General features: G+C 38.1%; 3 protein-coding genes across 3 annotated transcripts; all 3 read right to left on the reverse strand.

Moving 5' to 3' along the window:
• Nucleotides 1-7908: 7908 nt before the first annotated feature.
• On the reverse strand, nucleotides 7909-11766 carry LOC306937910 (uncharacterized protein; the record flags this gene model as incomplete). The annotated part of the gene is made up of 3 exons (XM_079521937.1): nucleotides 11465-11766; nucleotides 10972-11179; nucleotides 7909-7978 (listed from the first exon to the last, which is right to left on the reverse strand). The coding sequence occupies exons 1-3, from the start codon at nucleotides 11655-11657 to the stop codon at nucleotides 7909-7911; spliced, it is 471 nt and encodes a 156-aa protein (XP_079378063.1). The 5' UTR covers nucleotides 11658-11766.
• Nucleotides 11767-12848: 1082 nt separating this feature from the next.
• On the reverse strand, nucleotides 12849-16855 carry LOC306937911 (uncharacterized protein; the record flags this gene model as incomplete). The annotated part of the gene is made up of 3 exons (XM_079521938.1): nucleotides 16554-16855; nucleotides 16124-16268; nucleotides 12849-12918 (listed from the first exon to the last, which is right to left on the reverse strand). Exons 1-3 carry the CDS (start codon nucleotides 16744-16746, stop codon nucleotides 12849-12851), a joined length of 408 nt encoding a protein of 135 aa, XP_079378064.1. The 5' UTR covers nucleotides 16747-16855.
• A 4429-nt stretch (nucleotides 16856-21284) lies between these two features.
• Nucleotides 21285-25015, reverse strand: LOC306937912 (uncharacterized protein; the record flags this gene model as incomplete). Its single annotated transcript, XM_079521939.1, has 3 exons — nucleotides 24714-25015; nucleotides 24284-24428; nucleotides 21285-21321 (listed from the first exon to the last, which is right to left on the reverse strand). Exons 1-3 carry the CDS (start codon nucleotides 24904-24906, stop codon nucleotides 21285-21287), a joined length of 375 nt encoding a protein of 124 aa, XP_079378065.1. The 5' UTR covers nucleotides 24907-25015.
• Nucleotides 25016-26157: the final 1142 nt, after the last annotated feature.

Below are 26157 nucleotides of genomic sequence, written 5' to 3' on the forward strand. Positions count from 1 at the left end.
TGTGAATGTGATGAGCTTTCTGTAATGAACACATGGAGGATATGTAGCTGTCAACCCTTTATTTGAAAAATAAGACATTATGGACAGTTTTTTTTACAGGTATGACAGAGTAAATATTTACAATGCATTCAATGAAGACAAAATACTACAGAGAATCTAAACAAATGATCAAACTAAGTGATTCAAATATGAGTTACAATTGCAATAATAGCCTGGCATGGTCAGCCACTGCGTAGACACACATTTTTCCTCTGGTTTCCAGGCTACAATTTTACCACGTGTATGAATATTAATGAATGTGACATTTTAATTGCTGTGGACAACCACTGATTCTTACAATGTTCCATGTAATAATGTATTAAAAATGATGGCTGGACAAAACTGCCGATAATTGTGTCAATAATTGTCGACACACGTATCTGCAACTCAACTATATTGCCTTCTTTGGGGGGAAAAGCACTCATGATTTAACAGCTTTTTCCTACGTGTGTATTCATGTGTGTTTTTAGATTATCAGTACGACTAAAGCCCTTTTTGCAAATTTTACACTCAAAGGGTTTTTCCCCTGTATGAGTCATCATGTGTGCTTTTAAATCCCCCTTTTGACTACAGCCCTTGCCACAAACTGTACATGTAAAGGGCTTTTCCCCTGTGTGAGTCATCATGTGTCGTTTTAGAACACCCTTTTGACTACAGCCCTTGCCACAAACTGTACACGTAAAGGGTTTTTCCCCTGTATGAGTCATCATGTGTGATTTTAGATTACTCTTTTGACTAAAGCCTGTGCCACACACTGTGCAAGGAAATGGCATTCCGCCTGAATGAATCATTGCATGCTTCTTCAGATTTCCCTTATGGCTAAACATTTTGCCACAATCTGCACAACTAAAACATTTCTTACCTGTGTGACTCCTCATGTGTACTTTTAGATTACTCTTTTGACTAAAGCCTGTGCCACACACTGTACACACAAATGGCTTTTCCCCTGAATGAATCATTGTGTGCTTTTTCAGATGTTCCTTGCGATTAAACATTTTACCACAATCTACACAGCTAAAACATTTCTTACCTATGTGACTCCTCGTGGAGTGACTTTGTTTTGGTGATTTTAGGTCATGCTTGTTGCTTAAAGACAAACTATTTCCTCCCATGTGTTGTGTATTGTGTGATTTCAGTGTGTTTATACCCGACTGGTCATCCGTGGTCTCATCCCACTCATCACTGTCTTCAGTGATGTCAGATTCAGAACAGTGTGAAGAGAGTTGATCATCACTAGTTGGTTGTGATGTTCCACAGTCCTCTACATCAGCTTGTGTTTCCATGTGTTGAGATGAGGTGCTGGCTACAGGTTCTGTTAGCATGTTTTCATCATCTTCATGTTTCACTGATAGTAATGTCTCTGTTGATCCACCATCCTCCTCTGATCTTTGAAGTAGCTCATCATGTTCCTCTTTAATCTGTAGAGACCCTGGTTCCTCTTTGATAAGACTGGAGGTTATCTTCTCCTGTTCTTCTTTAATATGTGGATACTCTGGTTCCTCTTTGATAAGACTGGAGGTTATCTTCTCCTGTTCTTCTTTAATCTGTGGAGGCTCTGGATCCTCTTTGATGGAGGTTTTCTCCTGCTGCTGCTCAGTGAATACCTCCTCTTTACACACAAGGAGGTGTATGGAGTCTAGACAGAAGATACAGAGGAGAAACACATCATTACATGTTTGAACATGACACTCTTGTTGTAATGAGTTAGCGTATTTTAAACAGTCTATTACCTTACTACTTTATTATGTTAATTTTAGTCACCCTTTTTAGTCACCCTAACATGAATGGAACCACAACTAGAATACTATTGACTATTATCAATGCAAAGTTCCTCTTCCATTCCAAATAGTCACCATTGCCATGTAAGAAATAATGGTGAAAGCACAACCTCTCTCTCTCTCTCTCTGTAAATGTTTTACCAACCTGCTCTGTGTAGTTTGACGATTGGTTGTAAAACCATATCCAGTAGTCTGCGTTGGCGGTCAGTTTCTTGCTTGATGTGGAAAGCTTCATCCTCGTACTCTGTTAGAATTCTTCCAACGACCCCAAGTATCTCTTCAGCAGCAGCAGATAGTCTCTGGTTGACCAATGACTTCAATGTTTGTAGTAAAGCCATAACTCAAAACCTGCCCAAACAAACTGATCTATTTTAAAGAGCGAAAATCTAAAGTAGCCTACTAAAGTAGAACCAAAACTAAATGCTTCAGCTAGTGTAGAATGAGAAGTTCAGCTCTTAACAACTAGCAGAGATTAAAGTGACTCCAAGCAGAACACACTCTTGTTAAATACTAACAGAGGGCCCTGATGGTCCAATCAAAGTGAGGGGGTGGGACACAAAACTGGCCAATCACTGCTCCCAACAACAAGGCAATTCAATTAGTTTTATATCAAACATTAAGCAAATGAAACATGTAACTTTCCTATTCTACCCCGTATTTGAACTTTGTTACCTTAATTGAAAACATATTCAGGACACAAAAATAACAAAAACAATAAACGGAAATGAATGAAACAATTTAAATAAATTTAATTAAATGTCAGTGTAGAATAATAATGACACAATCTCAATGAAAGGCAGCAGCAAACATGCATGTTTTTAGCTGTGATTTAAAATAACTGAGTTGTTGCAGAGCTGCAGTTTTCAGGGAGGTTGTTCCAGATATGTTGCACATTAAACTGAATACTATGTTTTAATTCTAGGGTCATAAAGCCAACCTTTACCAGGTGACCTTAGAGGTATGAATGGGTGACACCTACGCAAGACCCCTGCTTTATAGACCAGCGGTAGTATTTTGAAAATATATTATTTGACACACATGAAGCCAGTGTTATGGTTTGAGACCTGATATGCTCACTGTTCTTTGTATTACCTACTACAGACTTGAGTAGCAGCGTTCCGAATGAGCTGCAATCACCTGATATATTCTTAGGGACATCTGTAAAACACTGGTACAGTAGTCAAGACTACTATTGGACATTTTTCTAGATTCCGGTTGGATTCCGGTATACTGTGCTAATGTGGCTGGTTAAAGTTCTGAGGTCATGACTACAACAAGGTTTGAAGCTGAGCGCTAACTTTTAATCCATTGTCCTTGACTTCAAAACAAGCACTTCAGTTTTGTCTTTGTTTATTTGAGGACAATCTTGGTATATCCAATTTGATATATCCAAAATTGTTTTGTTCAATGCATGTTCTCAGTGTTTCTATTGGACATGACATAGTAGATTTGTGTGTCGAGAAAAAGGAACTTACTTATATAACAATAGAGCAAAATATCTTATAATTTTGTTATCATTTAAGAATATTTTAGTCTTTTGGCAGACTCTCTGGGCCACTTTGATACATGTTTACCACTTCACCTTGAACACCCACTGACCTGACAGGAACAATTTAACATTATTATAAAATTACGATGATTATAAAAAACAATACCGGAAAATAAAATATGACACTGTTTTGCTTGTTATTTGTATAACTACGTGTAATGTGTAATGTCAATATGTACTATGTAGTCAAATATGTGATAAGCTGACTGGGTCATTTTAATGCTAATATGCACCACACTGACGATGTGCTTCACTGGGTTTCACACATTCTCAGTTAGATTGAGAGTTAATGGACAGCATACAGTACGTGTGAATGGATGTTTTTGTAATTGCTAATTTCCTTTTATTGTTCCAGGCCTCACTCGAGTTTGTCCACTTCTGATTTCCCAAACCTGTTCAGCTTGACACTCAAAAGATGCATGTGTTGTCTTGCCTGGAAATACACTTATAAAATGCATAATTATTTTGTATCAACTATGATATTAGTCAACTAAAACTAGACCAACACTAAAACATTCCAGGTGACTAAAGTAAATGTGACTAAAACAAATGAAAACCATTCAGGAGACTATGACTAAAACTAAAATAAAAATCCACTGTACTTACTTATCATAATAAAAGGATCACATGCAAATTGGTTGGCCCATCCATTCATTCATCAATAGGGTTACACACCCTAACCCATTATCACCTGTCTGTTTACCATGGGACAGATATCCCCCAAAACATTCCACAACATTCACAACCCATGTCTTCTAATACGTTAGATAAATAATGGAATTCCCATAGCCTACAACCAGAAATAATGGAATAATTTGTGTTACAACTGGTATTGTACAGTAACATTATGCTTACTGTACATGTAAACCACACACATCTACACACAACACTCAATCGTCCATCAAGAGTAACTGGTCAATCTGAAAGACATATTTTACATTTTTCATTCATACCAATTGTCAGATATCAATTTATGATATAATTCATGTCCACACAGTATGACTAAGGGCTATGTGACCATCCTTACACACAGCTGTTATAACACTTATTATACGCTAGATGTACATTACAGTATGCACACTGTAACATTAAGACTTCTCATGTTCAATGTAGCAATAGTTTGGACTGTAAAATTAATACTCCTATCCACTTACTGTCCGGAATTACAGGAGATGAAACGAATGTGTTGTGAATGTGATGAGCTTTCTGTAATGAACATTGAACACACATGGAGGATATGTAGCTGTCAACCCTTTATTTGAAAAATACATTATGGACAGTGTTTTTGTTTTTTTACAGGTATGACAGAGTAAATATTTACAATGCATTCAATGAAGACAAAATACTACAGAGAATCTAAACAAATTATCAAAGTGATTCAAATATGAGTTACAATTGCAATAATAGCCTGGCATGGTCAGCCACTGCGTAGACACACATTTTTATTCTGGTTTCCAGGCTACAATTTTACCACGTGTATGAATATTAATGAATGTGACATTTTAATTGCTGTGGACAACCACTGATTCTTACAATGTTCCATGTAATAATGTATTAAACATGATGGCTGGACAAAACTGCCGATAATTGTGTCAATAATTGTCGACACACGTATCTGCAACTCAACTATATTGCCTTCTTTGGGGGGAAAAGCACTCATGATTTAACAGCTTTTTCCTACGTGTGTATTCATGTGTGTTTTTAGATTATCAGTACGACTAAAGCCCTTTTTGCAAATTTTACACTCAAAGGGTTTTTCCCCTGTATGAGTCATCATGTGTGCTTTTAAATCCCCCTTTTGACTACAGCCCTTGCCACAAACTGTACATGTAAAGGGCTTTTCCCCTGTGTGAGTCATCATGTGTCGTTTTAGAACACCCTTTTGACTACAGCCCTTGCCACAAACTGTACACGTAAAGGGTTTTTCCCCTGTATGAGTCATCATGTGTGATTTTAGATTACTCTTTTGACTAAAGCCTGTGCCACACACTGTGCAAGGAAATGGCATTCCGCCTGAATGAATCATTGCATGCTTCTTCAGATTTCCCTTATGGCTAAACATTTTGCCACAATCTGCACAACTAAAACATTTCTTACCTGTGTGACTCCTCATGTGTGATTTTAGATTACTCTTTTGACTAAAGCCTGTGCCACACACTGTGCAAGGAAATGGCATTCCGCCTGAATGAATCATTGCATGCTTCTTCAGATTTCCCTTATGGCTAAACATTTTGCCACAATCTGCACAACTAAAACATTTCTTACCTATGTGACTCCTCGTGGAGTGACTTTGTTTTGGTGATTTTAGGTCATGCTTGTTGCTTAAAGACAAACTATTTCCTCCCATGTGTTGTGTATTGTGTGATTTCAGTGTGTTTATACCCGACTGGTCATCCGTGGTCTCATCCCACTCATCACTGTCTTCAGTGATGTCAGATTCAGAACAGTGTGAAGAGAGTTGATCATCACTAGTTGGTTGTGATGTTCCACAGTCCTCTACATCAGCTTGTGTTTCCATGTGTTGAGATGAGGTGCTGGCTACAGGTTCTGTTAGCATGTTTTCATCATCTTCATGTTTCACTGATAGTAATGTCTCTGTTGATCCACCATCCTCCTCTGATCTTTGAAGTAGCTCATCATGTTCCTCTTTAATCTGTAGAGACCCTGGTTCCTCTTTGATAAGACTGGAGGTTATCTTCTCCTGTTCTTCTTTAATATGTGGATACTCTGGTTCCTCTTTGATAAGACTGGAGGTTATCTTCTCCTGTTCTTCTTTAATCTGTGGAGGCTCTGGATCCTCTTTGATGGAGGTTTTCTCCTGCTGCTGCTCAGTGAATACCTCCTCTTTACACACAAGGAGGTGTATGGAGTCTAGACAGAAGATACAGAGGAGAAACACATCATTACATGTTTGAACATGACACTCTTGTTGTAATGAGTTAGCGTATTTTAAACAGTCTATTACCTTACTACTTTATTATGTTAATTTTAGTCACCCTTTTTAGTCACCCTAACATGAATGGAACCACAACTAGAATACTATTGACTATTATCAATGCAAAGTTCCTCTTCCATTCCAAATAGTCACCATTGCCATGTAAGAAATAATGGTGAAAGCACAACCTCTCTCTCTCTCTCTCTGTAAATGTTTTACCAACCTGCTCTGTGTAGTTTGACGATTGGTTGTAAAACCATATCCAGTAGTCTGCGTTGGCGGTCAGTTTCTTGCTTGATGTGGAAAGCTTCATCCTCGTACTCTGTTAGAATTCTTCCAACGACCCCAAGTATCTCTTCAGCAGCAGCAGATAGTCTCTGGTTGACCAATGACTTCAATGTTTGTAGTAAAGCCATAACTCAAAACCTGCCCAAACAAACTGATCTATTTTAAAGAGCGAAAATCTAAAGTAGCCTACTAAAGTAGAACCAAAACTAAATGCTTCAGCTAGTGTAGAATGAGAAGTTCAGCTCTTAACAACTAGCAGAGATTAAAGTGACTCCAAGCAGAACACACTCTTGTTAAATACTAACAGAGGGCCCTGATGGTCCAATCAAAGTGAGGGGGTGGGACACAAAACTGGCCAATCACTGCTCCCAACAACAAGGCAATTCAATTAGTTTTATATCAAACATTAAGCAAATGAAACATGTAACTTTCCTATTCTACCCCGTATTTGAACTTTGTTACCTTAATTGAAAACATATTCAGGACACAAAAATAACAAAAACAATAAACGGAAATGAATGAAACAATTTAAATAAATTTAATTAAATGTCAGTGTAGAATAATAATGACACAATCTCAATGAAAGGCAGCAGCAAACATGCATGTTTTTAGCTGTGATTTAAAATAACTGAGTTGTTGCAGAGCTGCAGTTTTCAGGGAGGTTGTTCCAGATATGTTGCACATTAAACTGAATACTATGTTTTAATTCTAGGGTCATAAAGCCAACCTTTACCAGGTGACCTTAGAGGTATGAATGGGTGACACCTACGCAAGACCCCTGCTTTATAGACCAGCGGTAGTATTTTGAAAATATATTATTTGACACACATGAAGCCAGTGTTATGGTTTGAGACCTGATATGCTCACTGTTCTTTGTATTACCTACTACAGACTTGAGTAGCAGCGTTCCGAATGAGCTGCAATCACCTGATATATTCTTAGGGACATCTGTAAAACACTGGTACAGTAGTCAAGACTACTATTGGACATTTTTCTAGATTCCGGTTGGATTCCGGTATACTGTGCTAATGTGGCTGGTTAAAGTTCTGAGGTCATGACTACAACAAGGTTTGAAGCTGAGCGCTAACTTTTAATCCATTGTCCTTGACTTCAAAACAAGCACTTCAGTTTTGTCTTTGTTTATTTGAGGACAATCTTGGTATATCCAATTTGATATATCCAAAATTGTTTTGTTCAATGCATGTTCTCAGTGTTTCTATTGGACATGACATAGTAGATTTGTGTGTCGAGAAAAAGGAACTTACTTATATAACAATAGAGCAAAATATCTTATAATTTTGTTATCATTTAAGAATATTTTAGTCTTTTGGCAGACTCTCTGGGCCACTTTGATACATGTTTACCACTTCACCTTGAACACCCACTGACCTGACAGGAACAATTTAACATTATTATAAAATTACGATGATTATAAAAAACAATACCGGAAAATAAAATATGACACTGTTTTGCTTGTTATTTGTATAACTACGTGTAATGTGTAATGTCAATATGTACTATGTAGTCAAATATGTGATAAGCTGACTGGGTCATTTTAATGCTAATATGCACCACACTGACGATGTGCTTCACTGGGTTTCACACATTCTCAGTTAGATTGAGAGTTAATGGACAGCATACAGTACGTGTGAATGGATGTTTTTGTAATTGCTAATTTCCTTTTATTGTTCCAGGCCTCACTCGAGTTTGTCCACTTCTGATTTCCCAAACCTGTTCAGCTTGACACTCAAAAGATGCATGTGTTGTCTTGCCTGGAAATACACTTATAAAATGCATAATTATTTTGTATCAACTATGATATTAGTCAACTAAAACTAGACCAACACTAAAACATTCCAGGTGACTAAAGTAAATGTGACTAAAACAAATGAAAACCATTCAGGAGACTATGACTAAAACTAAAATAAAAATCCACTGTACTTACTTATCATAATAAAAGGATCACATGCAAATTGGTTGGCCCATCCATTCATTCATCAATAGGGTTACACACCCTAACCCATTATCACCTGTCTGTTTACCATGGGACAGATATCCCCCAAAACATTCCACAACATTCACAACCCATGTCTTCTAATACGTTAGATAAATAATGGAATTCCCATAGCCTACAACCAGAAATAATGGAATAATTTGTGTTACAACTGGTATTGTACAGTAACATTATGCTTACTGTACATGTAAACCACACACATCTACACACAACACTCAATCGTCCATCAAGAGTAACTGGTCAATCTGAAAGACATATTTTACATTTTTCATTCATACCAATTGTCAGATATCAATTTATGATATAATTCATGTCCACACAGTATGACTAAGGGCTATGTGACCATCCTTACACACAGCTGTTATAACACTTATTATACGCTAGATGTACATTACAGTATGCACACTGTAACATTAAGACTTCTCATGTTCAATGTAGCAATAGTTTGGACTGTAAAATTAATACTCCTATCCACTTACTGTCCGGAATTACAGGAGATGAAACGAATGTGTTGTGAATGTGATGAGCTTTCTGTAATGAACATTGAACACACATGGAGGATATGTAGCTGTCAACCCTTTATTTGAAAAATACATTATGGACAGTGTTTTTGTTTTTTTACAGGTATGACAGAGTAAATATTTACAATGCATTCAATGAAGACAAAATACTACAGAGAATCTAAACAAATTATCAAAGTGATTCAAATATGAGTTACAATTGCAATAATAGCCTGGCATGGTCAGCCACTGCGTAGACACACATTTTTATTCTGGTTTCCAGGCTACAATTTTACCACGTGTATGAATATTAATGAATGTGACATTTTAATTGCTGTGGACAACCACTGATTCTTACAATGTTCCATGTAATAATGTATTAAACATGATGGCTGGACAAAACTGCCGATAATTGTGTCAATAATTTATTGTCGACACACGTATCTGCAACTCAACTATATTGCCTTCTTTGGGGAAAAAAGCACTCATGATTTAACAGCTTTTTCCTCTGTGTGTCTTCATGTGTGTTTTTAGTTTATCAGTACGAATAAAGCCCTTTTTGCAAATTTTACACTCAAAGGGTTTTTCCCCTGTATGAGTCATCATGTGTGCTTTTAACTCCCCAGTTTGACGGAAGCCCTTGCCACAAACTGTACACGTAAAGGGCCTTTCCCCTGTATGAATCATTGCATGCTTCTTCAGATTTCCCTTAAGGCTAAACAAAAATGTCTTTTTAAAATGTATTTTTTCTGAAAAACCTCGTTTCTATATCAGTGGTTCTCAATTATTTCATGTCAAGAACCCCAAAAATTATATGAAATATTTCTATTGGTTTATATAGCCTAAACCACCAGACATAATGGAATAAGTTGTATTATAAGTGGTATTGTACAGTAGCATTATCATTGTTGTTTTATCAGCAGGTCATTATACAAGTTGAAAACCTCCCATGCCTTCTTTGTGTGTCTTCATGTGTGTTTTTAGATTATCAATCCGTCTAAAGCCCTTTTCACAAACTTTACAATCAAATGTTTTTTTCCACTGCATGAGTCATCATGTGTCTTTTTAGATCACTCGTTTGAATGCAGCCCTTTCCACACACTGTACACGTAAAGGGTTTTTCCCCTGTATGAGTCCTCATGTGTACTTTTAAATCCCCCTTTTGACTACAGCCCTTGCCACAAACTGTACACGTAAAGGGCCTTTCCCCTGTATGAATCATTGCATGCTTCTTCAGATTTCCCTTAAGGCTAAACATTTTGCCACAATCTGCACAACTAAAACATTTCTTACCTGTGTGACTCCTCATGTGTACTTTTAGATTACTCTTTTGACTAAAGCCTGTGCCACACACTGTACACACAAATGGCTTTTCCCCTGAATGAATCATTGTGTGCGTCTTCAGATGTCCCTTCTGATTAAACATTTTACCACAATCTGCACAGCTAAAACATTTCTTACCTATTTGAATCCTCATAGAGTGACTTTGTTTGGGTGATTTGAGGTCATGGAGTAGCTTGTTGCTCAAAAACAAACTATTTCCTCCCATGTGTTGTGTATTGTGTGATTTCAGTGTGTTTAAACCAGACTGGTCATCCGTGGTCTCATCCCACTCATCACTGTCTTCAGTGATATCAGATTCAGAACAGTGTGAAGAGAGGAGCTGATCATCACTAGCTGGTTGTGATGTTCCACAGTCCTCTAGATCAACTTGTGTTTCCATGTGTTGAGATGAGGTGCTGGCTACAGGTTCTGTTAGCATGTTTTCATCATCTTCATGTTTCACTGATAGTAATGTCTCTGTTGATCCACCATCCTCCTCTGATCTTTGAAGTAGCTCATCATGTTCCTCTTTAATCTGTAGAGACCCTGGTTCCTCTTTGATAAAACTGGAGGTTATCTTCTCCTGTTCTTCTTTAATCTGTGGATACTCTGGTTCCTCTTTGATAAGACTGGAGGTTATCTTCTCCTGTTCTTCTTTAATCTGTGGAGGCTCTGGATCCTCTTTGATGGAGGTTTTCTCCTGCTGCTGCTCAGTGAATACCTCCTCTTTACACACAAGGAGGTGTATGGAGTCTAGACAGAAGATACAGAGGAGAAACACATCATTACATGTTTGAACATGACACTCTTGTTGTAATGAGTTAGCGTATTTTAAACAGTCTATTACCTTACTACTTTATTATGTTAATTTTAGTCACCCTTTTTAGTCACCCTAACATGAATGGAAGCACAACTAGAATACTATTGACTATTATCAATGCAAAGTTCCTCTTCCATTCCAAATAGTCACCATTGCCATGTAAGAAATAATGGTGAAAGCACAACCTCTCTCTCTCTCTCTGTAAATGTTTTACCAACCTGCTCTGTGTAGTTTGACGATTGGTTGTAAAACCATATCCAGTAGTCTGCGTTGGCGGTCAGTTTCTTGCTTGATGTGGAAAGCTTCATCCTCGTACTCTGTTAGAATTCTTCCAACGACCCCAAGTATCTCTTCAGCAGCAGCAGATAGTCTCTGGTTGACCAATGACTTCAATGTTTGTAGTAAAGCCATAACTCAAAACCTGCCCAAACAAACTGATCTATTTTAAAGAGCGAAAATCTAAAGTAGCCTACTAAAGTAGAACCAAAACTAAATGCTTCAGCTAGTGTAGAAGGAGAAGTTCAGCTCTTAACAACTAGCAGAGATTAAAGTGACTCCAAGCAGAACACACTCTTGTTCAATACTAACAGAGGGCCCTGATGGTCCAATCAAAGTGAGGGGGCGGGACACAAAACTGGCCAATCACTGCTCCCAACAACAAGGCAATTCAATTCGTTTTATATCAAACATTAAGCAAATGAAACATGTAACTTTCCTATTCTACCACGTATTTGAACTTTGTTACCTTAATTGAAAACATATTCAGGACACAAAAATAACAAAAACAATAAACGGAAATGAATGAAACAATTTAAATAAATTTAATTAAATGTCAGTGTAGAATAATAATGACACAATCTCAATGAAAGGCAGCAGCAAACATGCATGTTTTTAGCTGTGATTTAAAATAACTGAGTTGTTGCAGAGCTGCAGTTTTCAGGGAGGTTGTTCCAGATATGTTGCACATTAAACTGAATACTATGTTTTAATTCTAGGGTCATAAAGCCAACCTTTACCAGGTGACCTTAGAGGTATGAATGGGTGACACCTACGCAAGACCCCTGCTTTATAGACCAGCGGTAGTATTTTGAAAATATATTATTTGACACACATGAAGCCAGTGTTATGGTTTGAGACCTGATATGCTCACTGTTCTTTGTATTACCTACTACAGACTTGAGTAGCAGCGTTCCGAATGAGCTGCAATCACCTGATATATTCTTAGGGACATCTGTAAAACACTGGTACAGTAGTCAAGACTACTATTGGACATTTTTCTAGATTCCGGTTGGATTCCGGTATACTGTGCTAATGTGGCTGGTTAAAGTTCTGAGGTCATGACTACAACAAGGTTTGAAGCTGAGCGCTAACTTTTAATCCATTGTCCTTGACTTCAAAACAAGCACTTCAGTTTTGTCTTTGTTTATTTGAGGACAATCTTGGTATATCCAATTTGATATATCCAAAATTGTTTTGTTCAATGCATGTTCTCAGTGTTTCTATTGGACATGACATAGTAGATTTGTGTGTCGAGAAAAGGGAACTTACTTATAGAACAATAGAGCAAAATATCTTATAATTTTGTTATCATTTAAGAATATTTTAGTCTTTTGGCAGACTCTCTGGGCCACTTTGATACATGTTTACCACTTCACCTTGAACACCCACTGACCTGACAGGAACAATGCAACATTATTATAAAAAACAATACCGGAAAATAAAATATGACACTGTTTTGCTTGTTATTTGTATAACTACGTGTAATGTGTAATGTCAATATGTAGTCAAATATGTGATAAGCTGACTGGGTCAGTTTAATGCTAATATGCACCACACTGACGATGTGCTTCACTGGGTTTCACACATTCTCAGTTAGATTGAGAGTTAATGGACAGCATACAGTACGTGTGAATGGATGTTTTTGTAATTGCTAATTTCCTTTTATTGTTCCAGGCCTCACTCGAGTTTGTCCACTTCTGATTTCCCAAACCTGTTCAGCTTGACACTCAAAAGATGCATGTGTTGTCTTGCCTGGAAATACACTTATAAAATGCATAATTATTTTTTATCAACTATGATATTAGTCAACTAAAACTAGACCAACACTAAAACATTCCAGGTGACTAAAGTAAATGTGACTAAAACAAATGAAAACCATTCAGGAGACTATGACTAAAACTAAAATCAAAATTTGCTGCCAAATACAAAACTGTGTAGGAGTGGCTATATCCACTGTACTTATCATAATAAAAGGATCACATGCAAATTGGTTGGCCCATCCATTCATTCATCAATAGGGTTACACACCCTAACCCATTATCACCTGTCTGTTTACAATGGGACAGATATCCCCCAAAACATTCCACAACATTCACAACCCATGTCTTCTAATACGTTAGATAAATAATGGAATTCCCATAGCCTACAACCAGAAATAATGGAATAATTTGTGTTACAACTGGTATTGTACAGTAACATTATGCTTACTGTACATGTAAACCACACACATCTACACACAACACTCAATCGTCCATCAAGAGTAACTGGTCAATCTGAAAGAGATATTTTACATTTTTCATTCATACCAATTGTCAGATATCAATATATTATATAATTCATGTCCACACAGTATGACTAAGGGCTATGTGACCATCCTTACACACAGCTGTTATAACACTTATTATACGCTAGATGTACATTACAGTATGCACACTGTAACATTAAGACTTCTCATGTTCAATGTAGCAATAGTTTGGACTGTAAAATTAATACTCCTATCCACTTACTGTCCGGAATTACAGGAGATGAAACTAATGTGTTGTGAATGTGATGAGCTTTCTGTAATGAACATTGAACACACATGGAGGATATGTAGCTGTCAACCCTTTATTTGAAAAATACATTATGGACAGTGTTTTTGTTTTTTTACAGGTATGACAGAGTAAATATTTACAATGCATTCAATGAAGACAAAATACTACAGAGAATCTAAACAAATTATCAAACTAAGTGATTCAAATATGAGTTACAATTGCAATAATAGCCTGGCATGGTCAGCCACTGCGTAGACACACATTTTTATTCTGGTTTCCAGGCTACAATTTTACCACGTGTATGAATATTAATGAATGTGACATTTTAATTGCTGTGGACAACCACTGATTCTTACAATGTTCCATGTAATAATGTATTAAACATGATGGCTGGACAAAACTGCCGATAATTGTGTCAATAATTGTCGACACACGTATCTGCAACTCAACTATATTGCCTTCTTTGGGGAAAAAAGCACTCATGATTTAACAGCTTTTTCCTCTGTGTGTCTTCATGTGTGTTTTTAGTTTATCAGTACGACTAAAGCCCTTTTTGCAAATTTTACACTCAAAGGGTTTTTCCCCTGTATGAGTCATCATGTGTGATTTTAGATTACTCTTTTGACTAAAGCCTGTGCCACACACTGTGCAAGGAAATGGCGTTCCGCCTGAATGAATCATTGCATGCTTCTTCAAAAAATTATGGACAGTGTTTTTGTACAGGTATGATATAGTAAATAGTTTCTGTTACAATGCATTATATGAAGACAACAATAATAATACAGAGAATCTAAACAAATGATCAAACTTAGTGATTAAAATACACTATGATAATATGTTAGTCCAAAGACCACATGTCAACACACAGAGGCTAGTTACAATTGCACCACTAGTGCATGCATATGAATGCATATAATTAATATGACATTTGACAAATGTGGGCAAACACTGATTCTCATGTTGTTATATCAGCACCTCCCATGCCTTCTTTGGAGAAAAAACATAATTTTTTTCTTTGTGTGTCTTCATGTGTGTCTTTTAGATTATCAATCCGTCTAAAGCCCTGTTCACAAACTTTACACTTAAATCTGTTTTTCCCCTGCATGAGTCCTCATGTGTATTTTTAATTTCCAATTATGACTACAGCCCTTGCCACAAACTGTACACGTAAAGGGCTTTTCCCCTGTATGGGTCATCATGTGTGATTTTAGAGTACCGTTTGTTTGACAGCCTTTTCCGCAGACTGTACACATAAAGGGCCATTCCCCTGTGTGAGTCATCATGTGTCTTTTTAAATTCCCATTATGACTAAAGCCTGTGCCACACACTGTGCAAGGAAATGGCATTCCGCCTGAATGAATCATTGCATGCTTCTTCAGATTTCCCTTAAGGCTAAACATTTTGCCACAATCTGCACAACTAAAACATTTCTTACCTGTGTGACTCCTCATGTGTACTTTTAGATTACTCTTTTGACTAAAGCCTGTGCCACACACTGTACACACAAATGGCTTTTCCCCTGAATGAATCAATGTGTGCTTTTTCAGATGTTCCTTGCGATTAAACATTTTACCACAATCTACACAGCTAAAACATTTCTTACCTATGTGACTCCTCGTGGAGTGACTTTGTTTTGGTGATTTTAGGTCATGCTTGTTGCTTAAAGACAAACTATTTCCTCCCATGTGTTGTGTATTGTGTGATTTCAGTGTGTTTAAACCAGACTGGTCATCCGTGGTCTCATCCCACTCATCACTGTCTTCAGTGATGTCAGATTCAGAACAGTGTGAAGAGAGTTGATCATCACTAGTTGGTTGTGATGTTCCACAGTCCTCTACATCAGCTTGTGTTTCCATGTGTTGAGATGAGGTGCTGGCTACAGGTTCTGTTAGCATGTTTTCATCATCTTCATGTTTCACTGATAGTAATGTCTCTGTTGATCCACCATCCTCCTCTGATCTTTGAAGTAGCTCATCATGTTCCTCTTTAATCTGTAGAGACCCTGGTTCCTCTTTGATAAGACTGGAGGTTATCTTCTCCTGTTCTTCTTTAATCTGTGGATACTCTGGTTCCTCTTTGATAAGACTGGAGGTTATCTTCTCCTGTTCTTCTTTAATCTGTGGAGGCTCTGGATCCTCTTTGATGGAGGTTTTCTCCTGCTGCTGCTCAGTGAATACCTCCTCTTTACACACAAGGAGGTGTATGGAGTCTAGACAGAAGATACAGAGGAGAAACACATCATTACATGTTTGAACATGACACTCTTGTTGTAATGAGTTAGCGTATTTTAAACAGTCTATTACCTTACTACTTTATTATGTTAATTTTAGTCACCCTTTTTAGTCACCCTAACATGAATGGAAGCACAACTAGAATACTATTGACTATTATCAATGCAAAGTTCCTCTTCCATTCCAAATAGTCACCATTGCCATGTAAGAAATAATGGTGAAAGCACAACCTCTCTCTCTCTCTCTGTAAATGTTTTACCAACCTGCTCTGTGTAGTTTGACGATTGGTTGTAAAACCATATCCAGTAGTCTGCGTTGGCGGTCAGTTTCTTGCTTGATGTGGAAAGCTTCATCCTCGTACTCTGTTAGAATTCTTCCAACGACCCCAAGTATCTCTTCAGCAGCAGCAGATAGTCTCTGGTTGACCAATGACTTCAATGTTTGTAGTAAAGCCATAACTCAAAACCTGCCCAAACAAACTGATCTATTTTAAAGAGCGAAAATCTAAAGTAGCCTACTAAAGTAGAACCAAAACTAAATGCTTCAGCTAGTGTAGAAGGAGAAGTTCAGCTCTTAACAACTAGCAGAGATTAAAGTGACTCCAAGCAGAACACACTCTTGTTAAATACTAACAGAGGGCCCTGATGGTCCAATCAAAGTGAGGGGGCGGGACACAAAACTGGCCAATCACTGCTCCCAACAACAAGGCAATTCAATTCGTTTTATATCAAACATTAAGCAAATGAAACATGTAACTTTCCTATTCTACCCCGTATTTGAACTTTGTTACCTTAATTGAAAACATATTCAGGACACAAAAATAACAAAAACAATAAACGGAAATGAATGAAACAATTTAAATAAATTTAATTAAATGTCAGTGTAGAATAATAATGACACAATCTCAATGAAAGGCAGCAGCAAACATGCATGTTTTTAGCTGTGATTTAAAATAACTGAGTTGTTGCAGAGCTGCAGTTTTCAGGGAGGTTGTTCCAGATATGTTGCACATTAAACTGAATACTATGTTTTAATTCTAGGGTCATAAAGCCAACCTTTACCAGGTGACCTTAGAGGTATGAATGGGTGACACCTACGCAAGACCCCTGCTTTATAGACCAGCGGTAGTATTTTGAAAATATATTATTTGACACACATGAAGCCAGTGTTATGGTTTGAGACCTGATATGCTCACTGTTCTTTGTATTACCTACTACAGACTTGAGTAGCAGCGTTCCGAATGAGCTGCAATCACCTGATATATTCTTAGGGACATCTGTAAAACACTGGTACAGTAGTCAAGACTACTATTGGACATTTTTCTAGATTCCGGTTGGATTCCGGTATACTGTGCTAATGTGGCTGGTTAAAGTTCTGAGGTCATGACTACAACAAGGTTTGAAGCTGAGCGCTAACTTTTAATCCATTGTCCTTGACTTCAAAACAAGCACTTCAGTTTTGTCTTTGTTTATTTGAGGACAATCTTGGTATATCCAATTTGATATATCCAAAATTGTTTTGTTCAATGCATGTTCTCAGTGTTTCTATTGGACATGACATAGTAGATTTGTGTGTCGAGAAAAGGGAACTTACTTATAGAACAATAGAGCAAAATATCTTATAATTTTGTTATCATTTAAGAATATTTTAGTCTTTTGGCAGACTCTCTGGGCCACTTTGATACATGTTTACCACTTCACCTTGAACACCCACTGACCTGACAGGAACAATGCAACATTATTATAAAAAACAATACCGGAAAATAAAATATGACACTGTTTTGCTTGTTATTTGTATAACTACGTGTAATGTGTAATGTCAATATGTACTATGTAGTCAAATATGTGATAAGCTGACTGGGTCAGTTTAATGCTAATATGCACCACACTGACGATGTGCTTCACTGGGTTTCACACATTCTCAGTTAGATTGAGAGTTAATGGACAGCATACAGTACGTGTGAATGGATGTTTTTGTAATTGCTAATTTCCTTTTATTGTTCCAGGCCTCACTCGAGTTTGTCCACTTCTGATTTCCCAAACCTGTTCAGCTTGACACTCAAAAGATGCATGTGTTGTCTTGCCTGGAAATACACTTATAAAATGCATAATTATTTTTTATCAACTATGATATTAGTCAACTAAAACTAGACCAACACTAAAACATTCCAGGTGACTAAAGTAAATGTGACTAAAACAAATGAAAACCATTCAGGAGACTATGACTAAAACTAAAATCAAAATTTGCTGCCAAATACAAAACTGTGTAGGAGTGGCTATATCCACTGTACTTATCATAATAAAAGGATCACATGCAAATTGGTTGGCCCATCCATTCATTCATCAATAGGGTTACACACCCTAACCCATTATCACCTGTCTGTTTACAATGGGACAGATATCCCCCAAAACATTCCACAACATTCACAACCCATGTCTTCTAATACGTTAGATAAATAATGGAATTCCCATAGCCTACAACCAGAAATAATGGAATAATTTGTGTTACAACTGGTATTGTACAGTAACATTATGCTTACTGTACATGTAAACCACACACATGAAGAATCTGTTCTACAAACAAAGGCCCATACACAGACCTTTGAATACTTAGACTAGAAAATACTCAGGCAAAAATACGGAGCATGAAGTCAACAGCAGAGACAGGCAGATGAAGGTTCCGGAGTTCCATTTTATTTGCAGAGTTCAATACAGCATCAGCCATGGGGACAGAGCCCCATGGATCTTTCAGCCTCTCGGCTTCCAGACTAACACACGTACAGATAGGCATTTACAGTAGACCTTTATACAACTGAAAGCAGAGACAAAGGTGGTCTCAGGTTACCCAAACCCCCTTCGTCCCAAATTGTCCCCATATATGGTCACCAGGAAGCCCAGTGCTAGGAGGCACAGTAGGTGTTCTAACATGCAAGCCTACCAAGCGACACCCAACCATTTGTTAGTGGTCATCAAGCCACTGGCTATTCTGAGATTCCTAGCCACTGTGTCCTGACTTGTTTGCCCTGCTGGAAGACAATGTAATGTCACACTACACTAAACAGTTGTTTAAGCTATCTTAGTGTTAATTGTGATTTCCAGATACATCAGACCTCCCTTTGAGGCAACCATGCCTCATAAAAACGAATATGGAAACACAATTGACCCTCGTCCTCCCTTTGGCACTGACTGGAACATTAAAAATATGACACAAAGAGATCAACAATTACAGTAGAATTCAAAAATGGTTTGCAGACTTCTAGGCATTCAAATCACATAACTCGTTACCAGTGTTCTCATTCCATTACAGTATTATCATCGGTGTGCTTATAGAACTCCCTTCTGTGTTCTCTCTTACACCCTAACTTCTCTGTACTGTAATTAACTTCACTTTAAACCTTTACATAACTCAAAACATGATCATTGACATAAATGATAACCCGTAAACATATATCTGACATTTAAACACACACCGTCGCTGAATCCAACCCCTTTTGCTTCACTCCAAAGCACCCAATTATTGAATACAAAGTGTGTTACGGTTTTTCAAACTTTACATCTGATGCTCTTAGCATCAGTTAATGTCAAGGATAAATTTTACCATAGTCATTCATAAAATGATTCATTTTTGTTTAGTTAACTCATCTTTTTAGGACATGCAGAAATCATCTATAATTATTTCAACACTCTAGATTTCCCAAGGCTCGTACAAATAACAGCTGCGGCACTTTGTGATTCAACATAAAAAACCAATGCGAGACCTGACCACCTCTTTGTGATTCACACCCACGAAACGAGACCAATGCAAGACCTGACCACCTCTTTGTGATTCACACCCCCGAAACAACATAAAAAACGAGACCTGACCACCTCGTGCATGCTACTATTATTCACTAACGTTAAAATCCTAGAGTAATTTATATAACTTTAGAGTTTTCCCCACATGTCATAGCAGAAATACCTTCGTTGACTTTTCCCATTCACAAATTTATTCGAACAAAAATAAGAACGTTATGCACAATTAGGATGATTAATACTTATGCGTACGACAGGAGCGCTGTCTTTCGCCTGACAAAGAGACATCTAACTAATTTTACTCCGGTAAATATTTCTATTCAGCTCCAAATCTCCCTTAGGCATATCATCCCCATTAAGCCAACTTCTCTAATTAAATACCTGACACATAAAATCAACACACATGCCCATTATATGTTGAACTAGACAAACGTAAACATACATTTGGAATCAAATGGAACGATATCCATCTGATATAATAGAATCTTCTGTAACGTTTCTCTTCTTTTGTCTCACCTTCGTCAGTGTCCATCAGTCAGCGCACACGGGCCAAACGAGGTTGTGATTGTGCAGTACACTTATGCACCGCATGGCGTAGGCCGCTCTGTTGTCGAGAGTTGCCCTTTGTCCGAAAACTTTCATTCTGAATTCTGATCTGAATCCACTTTATCACCTCCTCCCTTTCAGTCATGACAATACAACATGACTAAAAAAAACGAGAAAGTGATCCAGTGTCATCACAGGAGCATGTAGGCCTCTGCGAGGCAGAAACTTGTGATTCGCCGCATTGCGAGCTTGTAGATCAGCTCTGTCGAGCCGCTGAATGGAACGAAGCCACGACGCCTCGCCGCTGGCGCCTGTCGAGTCGAGACGCGCCGTGAAGAGTCAACGAAGTGGCCATCGCCTCCCTTGGACCGCTGACCGCCGACGAACGCCCTCGGGCCGGGGCACGCTGTGCTCCGTAGCACCCCTCTCCCCGCCGTCCAGCCGCCGAGCATCGCCTTCTGGTCACGATCGCCGAGAGCCGTTGCCCATCGCCGCTCCTCCGTGCAGGCCGCCTCCGTCGTGGTGGTGACGAATGAAATCCCCCCCACCGCGCCGGGCAGGCCGTCGCCATCGTCTCGCTGGTTCGACTGCAGTGCGCATAGCGCCGTCGTCGTCGCCGTTCCCCTCCGTCCAAAAAATTGCCGACCGAAATATCTATTAGACTGAATTGTCAATCGTCCACTGGTCCTCTCGCCTGACGCAAAAATGCATCAACACGACCGAGCTCGGCACCACTTTGAAGAATCTGTTCTACAAACAAAGGCCCATACACAGACCTTTGAATACTTAGACTAGAAAATACTCAGGCAAAAATACGGAGCATGAAGTCAACAGCAGAGACAGGCAGATGAAGGTTCCGGAGTTCCATTTTATTTGCAGAGTTCAATACAGCATCAGCCATGGGGACAGAGCCCCATGGATCTTTCAGCCTCTCGGCTTCCAGACTAACACACGTACAGATAGGCATTTACAGTAGACCTTTATACAACTGAAAGCAGAGACAAAGGTGGTCTCAGGTTACCCAAACCCCCTTCGTCCCAAATTGTCCCCATATATGGTCACCAGGAAGCCCAGTGCTAGGAGGCACAGTAGGTGTTCTAACATGCAAGCCTACCAAGCGACACCCAACCATTTGTTAGTGGTCATCAAGCCACTGGCTATTCTGAGATTCCTAGCCACTGTGTCCTGACTTGTTTGCCCTGCTGGAAGACAATGTAATGTCACACTACACTAAACAGTTGTTTAAGCTATCTTAGTGTTAATTGTGATTTCCAGATACATCACACATCTACACACAACACTCAATCGTCCATCAAGAGTAACTGGTCAATCTGAAAGAGATATTTTACATTTTTCATTCATACCAATTGTCAGATATCAATATATTATATAATTCATGTCCACACAGTATGACTAAGGGCTATGTGACCATCCTTACACACAGCTGTTATAACACTTATTATACGCTAGATGTACATTACAGTATGCACACTGTAACATTAAGACTTCTCATGTTCAATGTAGCAATAGTTTGGACTGTAAAATTAATACTCCTATCCACTTACTGTCCGGAATTACAGGAGATGAAACTAATGTGTTGTGAATGTGATGAGCTTTCTGTAATGAACATTGAACACACATGGAGGATATGTAGCTGTCAACCCTTTATTTGAAAAATACATTATGGACAGTGTTTTTGTTTTTTTACAGGTATGACAGAGTAAATATTTACAATGCATTCAATGAAGACAAAATACTACAGAGAATCTAAACAAATTATCAAACTAAGTGATTCAAATATGAGTTACAATTGCAATAATAGCCTGGCATGGTCAGCCACTGCGTAGACACACATTTTTATTCTGGTTTCCAGGCTACAATTTTACCACGTGTATGAATATTAATGAATGTGACATTTTAATTGCTGTGGACAACCACTGATTCTTACAATGTTCCATGTAATAATGTATTAAACATGATGGCTGGACAAAACTGCCGATAATTGTGTCAATAATTGTCGACACACGTATCTGCAACTCAACTATATTGCCTTCTTTGGGGAAAAAAGCACTCATGATTTAACAGCTTTTTCCTCTGTGTGTCTTCATGTGTGTTTTTAGTTTATCAGTACGACTAAAGCCCTTTTTGCTAATTTTACACTCAAAGGGTTTTTCCCCTGTATGAGTCATCATGTGTGATTTTAGATTACTCTTTTGACTAAAGCCTGTGCCACACACTGTGCAAGGAAATGGCGTTCCGCCTGAATGAATCATTGCATGCTTCTTCAAAAAATTATGGACAGTGTTTTTGTACAGGTATGATATAGTAAATAGTTTCTGTTACAATGCATTATATGAAGACAACAATAATAATACAGAGAATCTAAACAAATGATCAAACTTAGTGATTAAAATACACTATGATAATATGTTAGTCCAAAGACCACATGTCAACACACAGAGGCTAGTTACAATTGCACCACTAGTGCATGCATATGAATGCATATAATTAATATGACATTTGACAAATGTGGGCAAACACTGATTCTCATGTTGTTATATCAGCACCTCCCATGCCTTCTTTGGAGAAAAAACATAATTTTTTTCTTTGTGTGTCTTCATGTGTGTCTTTTAGATTATCAATCCGTCTAAAGCCCTGTTCACAAACTTTACACTTAAATCTGTTTTTCCCCTGCATGAGTCCTCATGTGTATTTTTAATTTCCAATTATGACTACAGCCCTTGCCACAAACTGTACACGTAAAGGGCTTTTCCCCTGTATGGGTCATCATGTGTGATTTTAGAGTACCGTTTGTTTGACAGCCTTTTCCGCAGACTGTACACATAAAGGGCCATTCCCCTGTGTGAGTCATCATGTGTCTTTTTAAATTCCCATTATGACTAAAGCCTGTGCCACACACTGTGCAAGGAAATGGCATTCCGCCTGAATGAATCATTGCATGCTTCTTCAGATTTCCCTTAAGGCTAAACATTTTGCCACAATCTGCACAACTAAAACATTTCTTACCTGTGTGACTCCTCATGTGTACTTTTAGATTACTCTTTTGACTAAAGCCTGTGCCACACACTGTACACACAAATGGCTTTTCCCCTGAATGAATCAATGTGTGCTTTTTCAGATGTTCCTTGCGATTAAACATTTTACCACAATCTACACAGCTAAAACATTTCTTACCTATGTGACTCCTCGTGGAGTGACTTTGTTTTGGTGATTTTAGGTCATGCTTGTTGCTTAAAGACAAACTATTTCCTCCCATGTGTTGTGTATTGTGTGATTTCAGTGTGTTTAAACCAGACTGGTCATCCGTGGTCTCATCCCACTCATCACTGTCTTCAGTGATGTCAGATTCAGAACAGTGTGAAGAGAGTTGATCATCACTAGTTGGTTGTGATGTTCCACAGTCCTCTACATCAGCTTGTGTTTCCATGTGTTGAGATGAGGTGCTGGCTACAGGTTCTGTTAGCATGTTTTCATCATCTTCATGTTTCACTGATAGTAATGTCTCTGTTGATCCACCATCCTCCTCTGATCTTTGAAGTAGCTCATCATGTTCCTCTTTAATCTGTAGAGACCCTGGTTCCTCTTTGATAAGACTGGAGGTTATCTTCTCCTGTTCTTCTTTAATCTGTGGATACTCTGGTTCCTCTTTGATAAGACTGGAGGTTATCTTCTCCTGTTCTTCTTTAATCTGTGGAGGCTCTGGATCCTCTTTGATGGAGGTTTTCTCCTGCTGCTGCTCAGTGAATACCTCCTCTTTACACACAAGGAGGTGTATGGAGTCTAGACAGAAGATACAGAGGAGAAACACATCATTACATGTTTGAACATGACACTCTTGTTGTAATGAGTTAGCGTATTTTAAACAGTCTATTACCTTACTACTTTATTATGTTAATTTTAGTCACCCTTTTTAGTCACCCTAACATGAATGGAAGCACAACTAGAATACTATTGACTATTATCAATGCAAAGTTCCTCTTCCATTCCAAATAGTCACCATTGCCATGTAAGAAATAATGGTGAAAGCACAACCTCTCTCTCTCTCTCTGTAAATGTTTTACCAACCTGCTCTGTGTAGTTTGACGATTGGTTGTAAAACCATATCCAGTAGTCTGCGTTGGCGGTCAGTTTCTTGCTTGATGTGGAAAGCTTCATCCTCGTACTCTGTTAGAATTCTTCCAACGACCCCAAGTATCTCTTCAGCAGCAGCAGATAGTCTCTGGTTGACCAATGACTTCAATGTTTGTAGTAAAGCCATAACTCAAAACCTGCCCAAACAAACTGATCTATTTTAAAGAGCGAAAATCTAAAGTAGCCTACTAAAGTAGAACCAAAACTAAATGCTTCAGCTAGTGTAGAAGGAGAAGTTCAGCTCTTAACAACTAGCAGAGATTAAAGTGACTCCAAGCAGAACACACTCTTGTTAAATACTAACAGAGGGCCCTGATGGTCCAATCAAAGTGAGGGGGCGGGACACAAAACTGGCCAATCACTGCTCCCAACAACAAGGCAATTCAATTCGTTTTATATCAAACATTAAGCAAATGAAACATGTAACTTTCCTATTCTACCCCGTATTTGAACTTTGTTACCTTAATTGAAAACATATTCAGGACACAAAAATAACAAAAACAATAAACGGAAATGAATGAAACAATTTAAATAAGTTTAATTAAATGTCAGTGTAGAATAATAATGACACAATCTCAATGAAAGGCAGCAGCAAACATGCATGTTTTTAGCTGTGATTTAAAATAACTGAGTTGTTGCAGAGCTGCAGTTTTCAGGGAGGTTGTTCCAGATATGTTGCACATTAAACTGAATACTATGTTTTAATTCTAGGGTCATAAAGCCAACCTTTACCAGGTGACCTTAGAGGTATGAATGGGTGACACCTACGCAAGACCCCTGCTTTATAGACCAGCGGTAGTATTTTGAAAATATATTATTTGACACACATGAAGCCAGTGTTATGGTTTGAGACCTGATATGCTCACTGTTCTTTGTATTACCTACTACAGACTTGAGTAGCAGCGTTCCGAATGAGCTGCAATCACCTGATATATTCTTAGGGACATCTGTAAAACACTGGTACAGTAGTCAAGACTACTATTGGACATTTTTCTAGATTCCGGTTGGATTCCGGTATACTGTGCTAATGTGGCTGGTTAAAGTTCTGAGGTCATGACTACAACAAGGTTTGAAGCTGAGCGCTAACTTTTAATCCATTGTCCTTGACTTCAAAACAAGCACTTCAGTTTTGTCTTTGTTTATTTGAGGACAATCTTGGTATATCCAATTTGATATATCCAAAATTGTTTTGTTCAATGCATGTTCTCAGTGTTTCTATTGGACATGACATAGTAGATTTGTGTGTCGAGAAAAGGGAACTTACTTATAGAACAATAGAGCAAAATATCTTATAATTTTGTTATCATTTAAGAATATTTTAGTCTTTTGGCAGACTCTCTGGGCCACTTTGATACATGTTTACCACTTCACCTTGAAC

Source organism: Electrona antarctica (assembly GCF_951216825.1).
Source record: "Electrona antarctica genome assembly, chromosome: 15".
NCBI classification, from domain to species: Eukaryota; Metazoa; Chordata; class Actinopteri; order Myctophiformes; family Myctophidae; genus Electrona; species Electrona antarctica.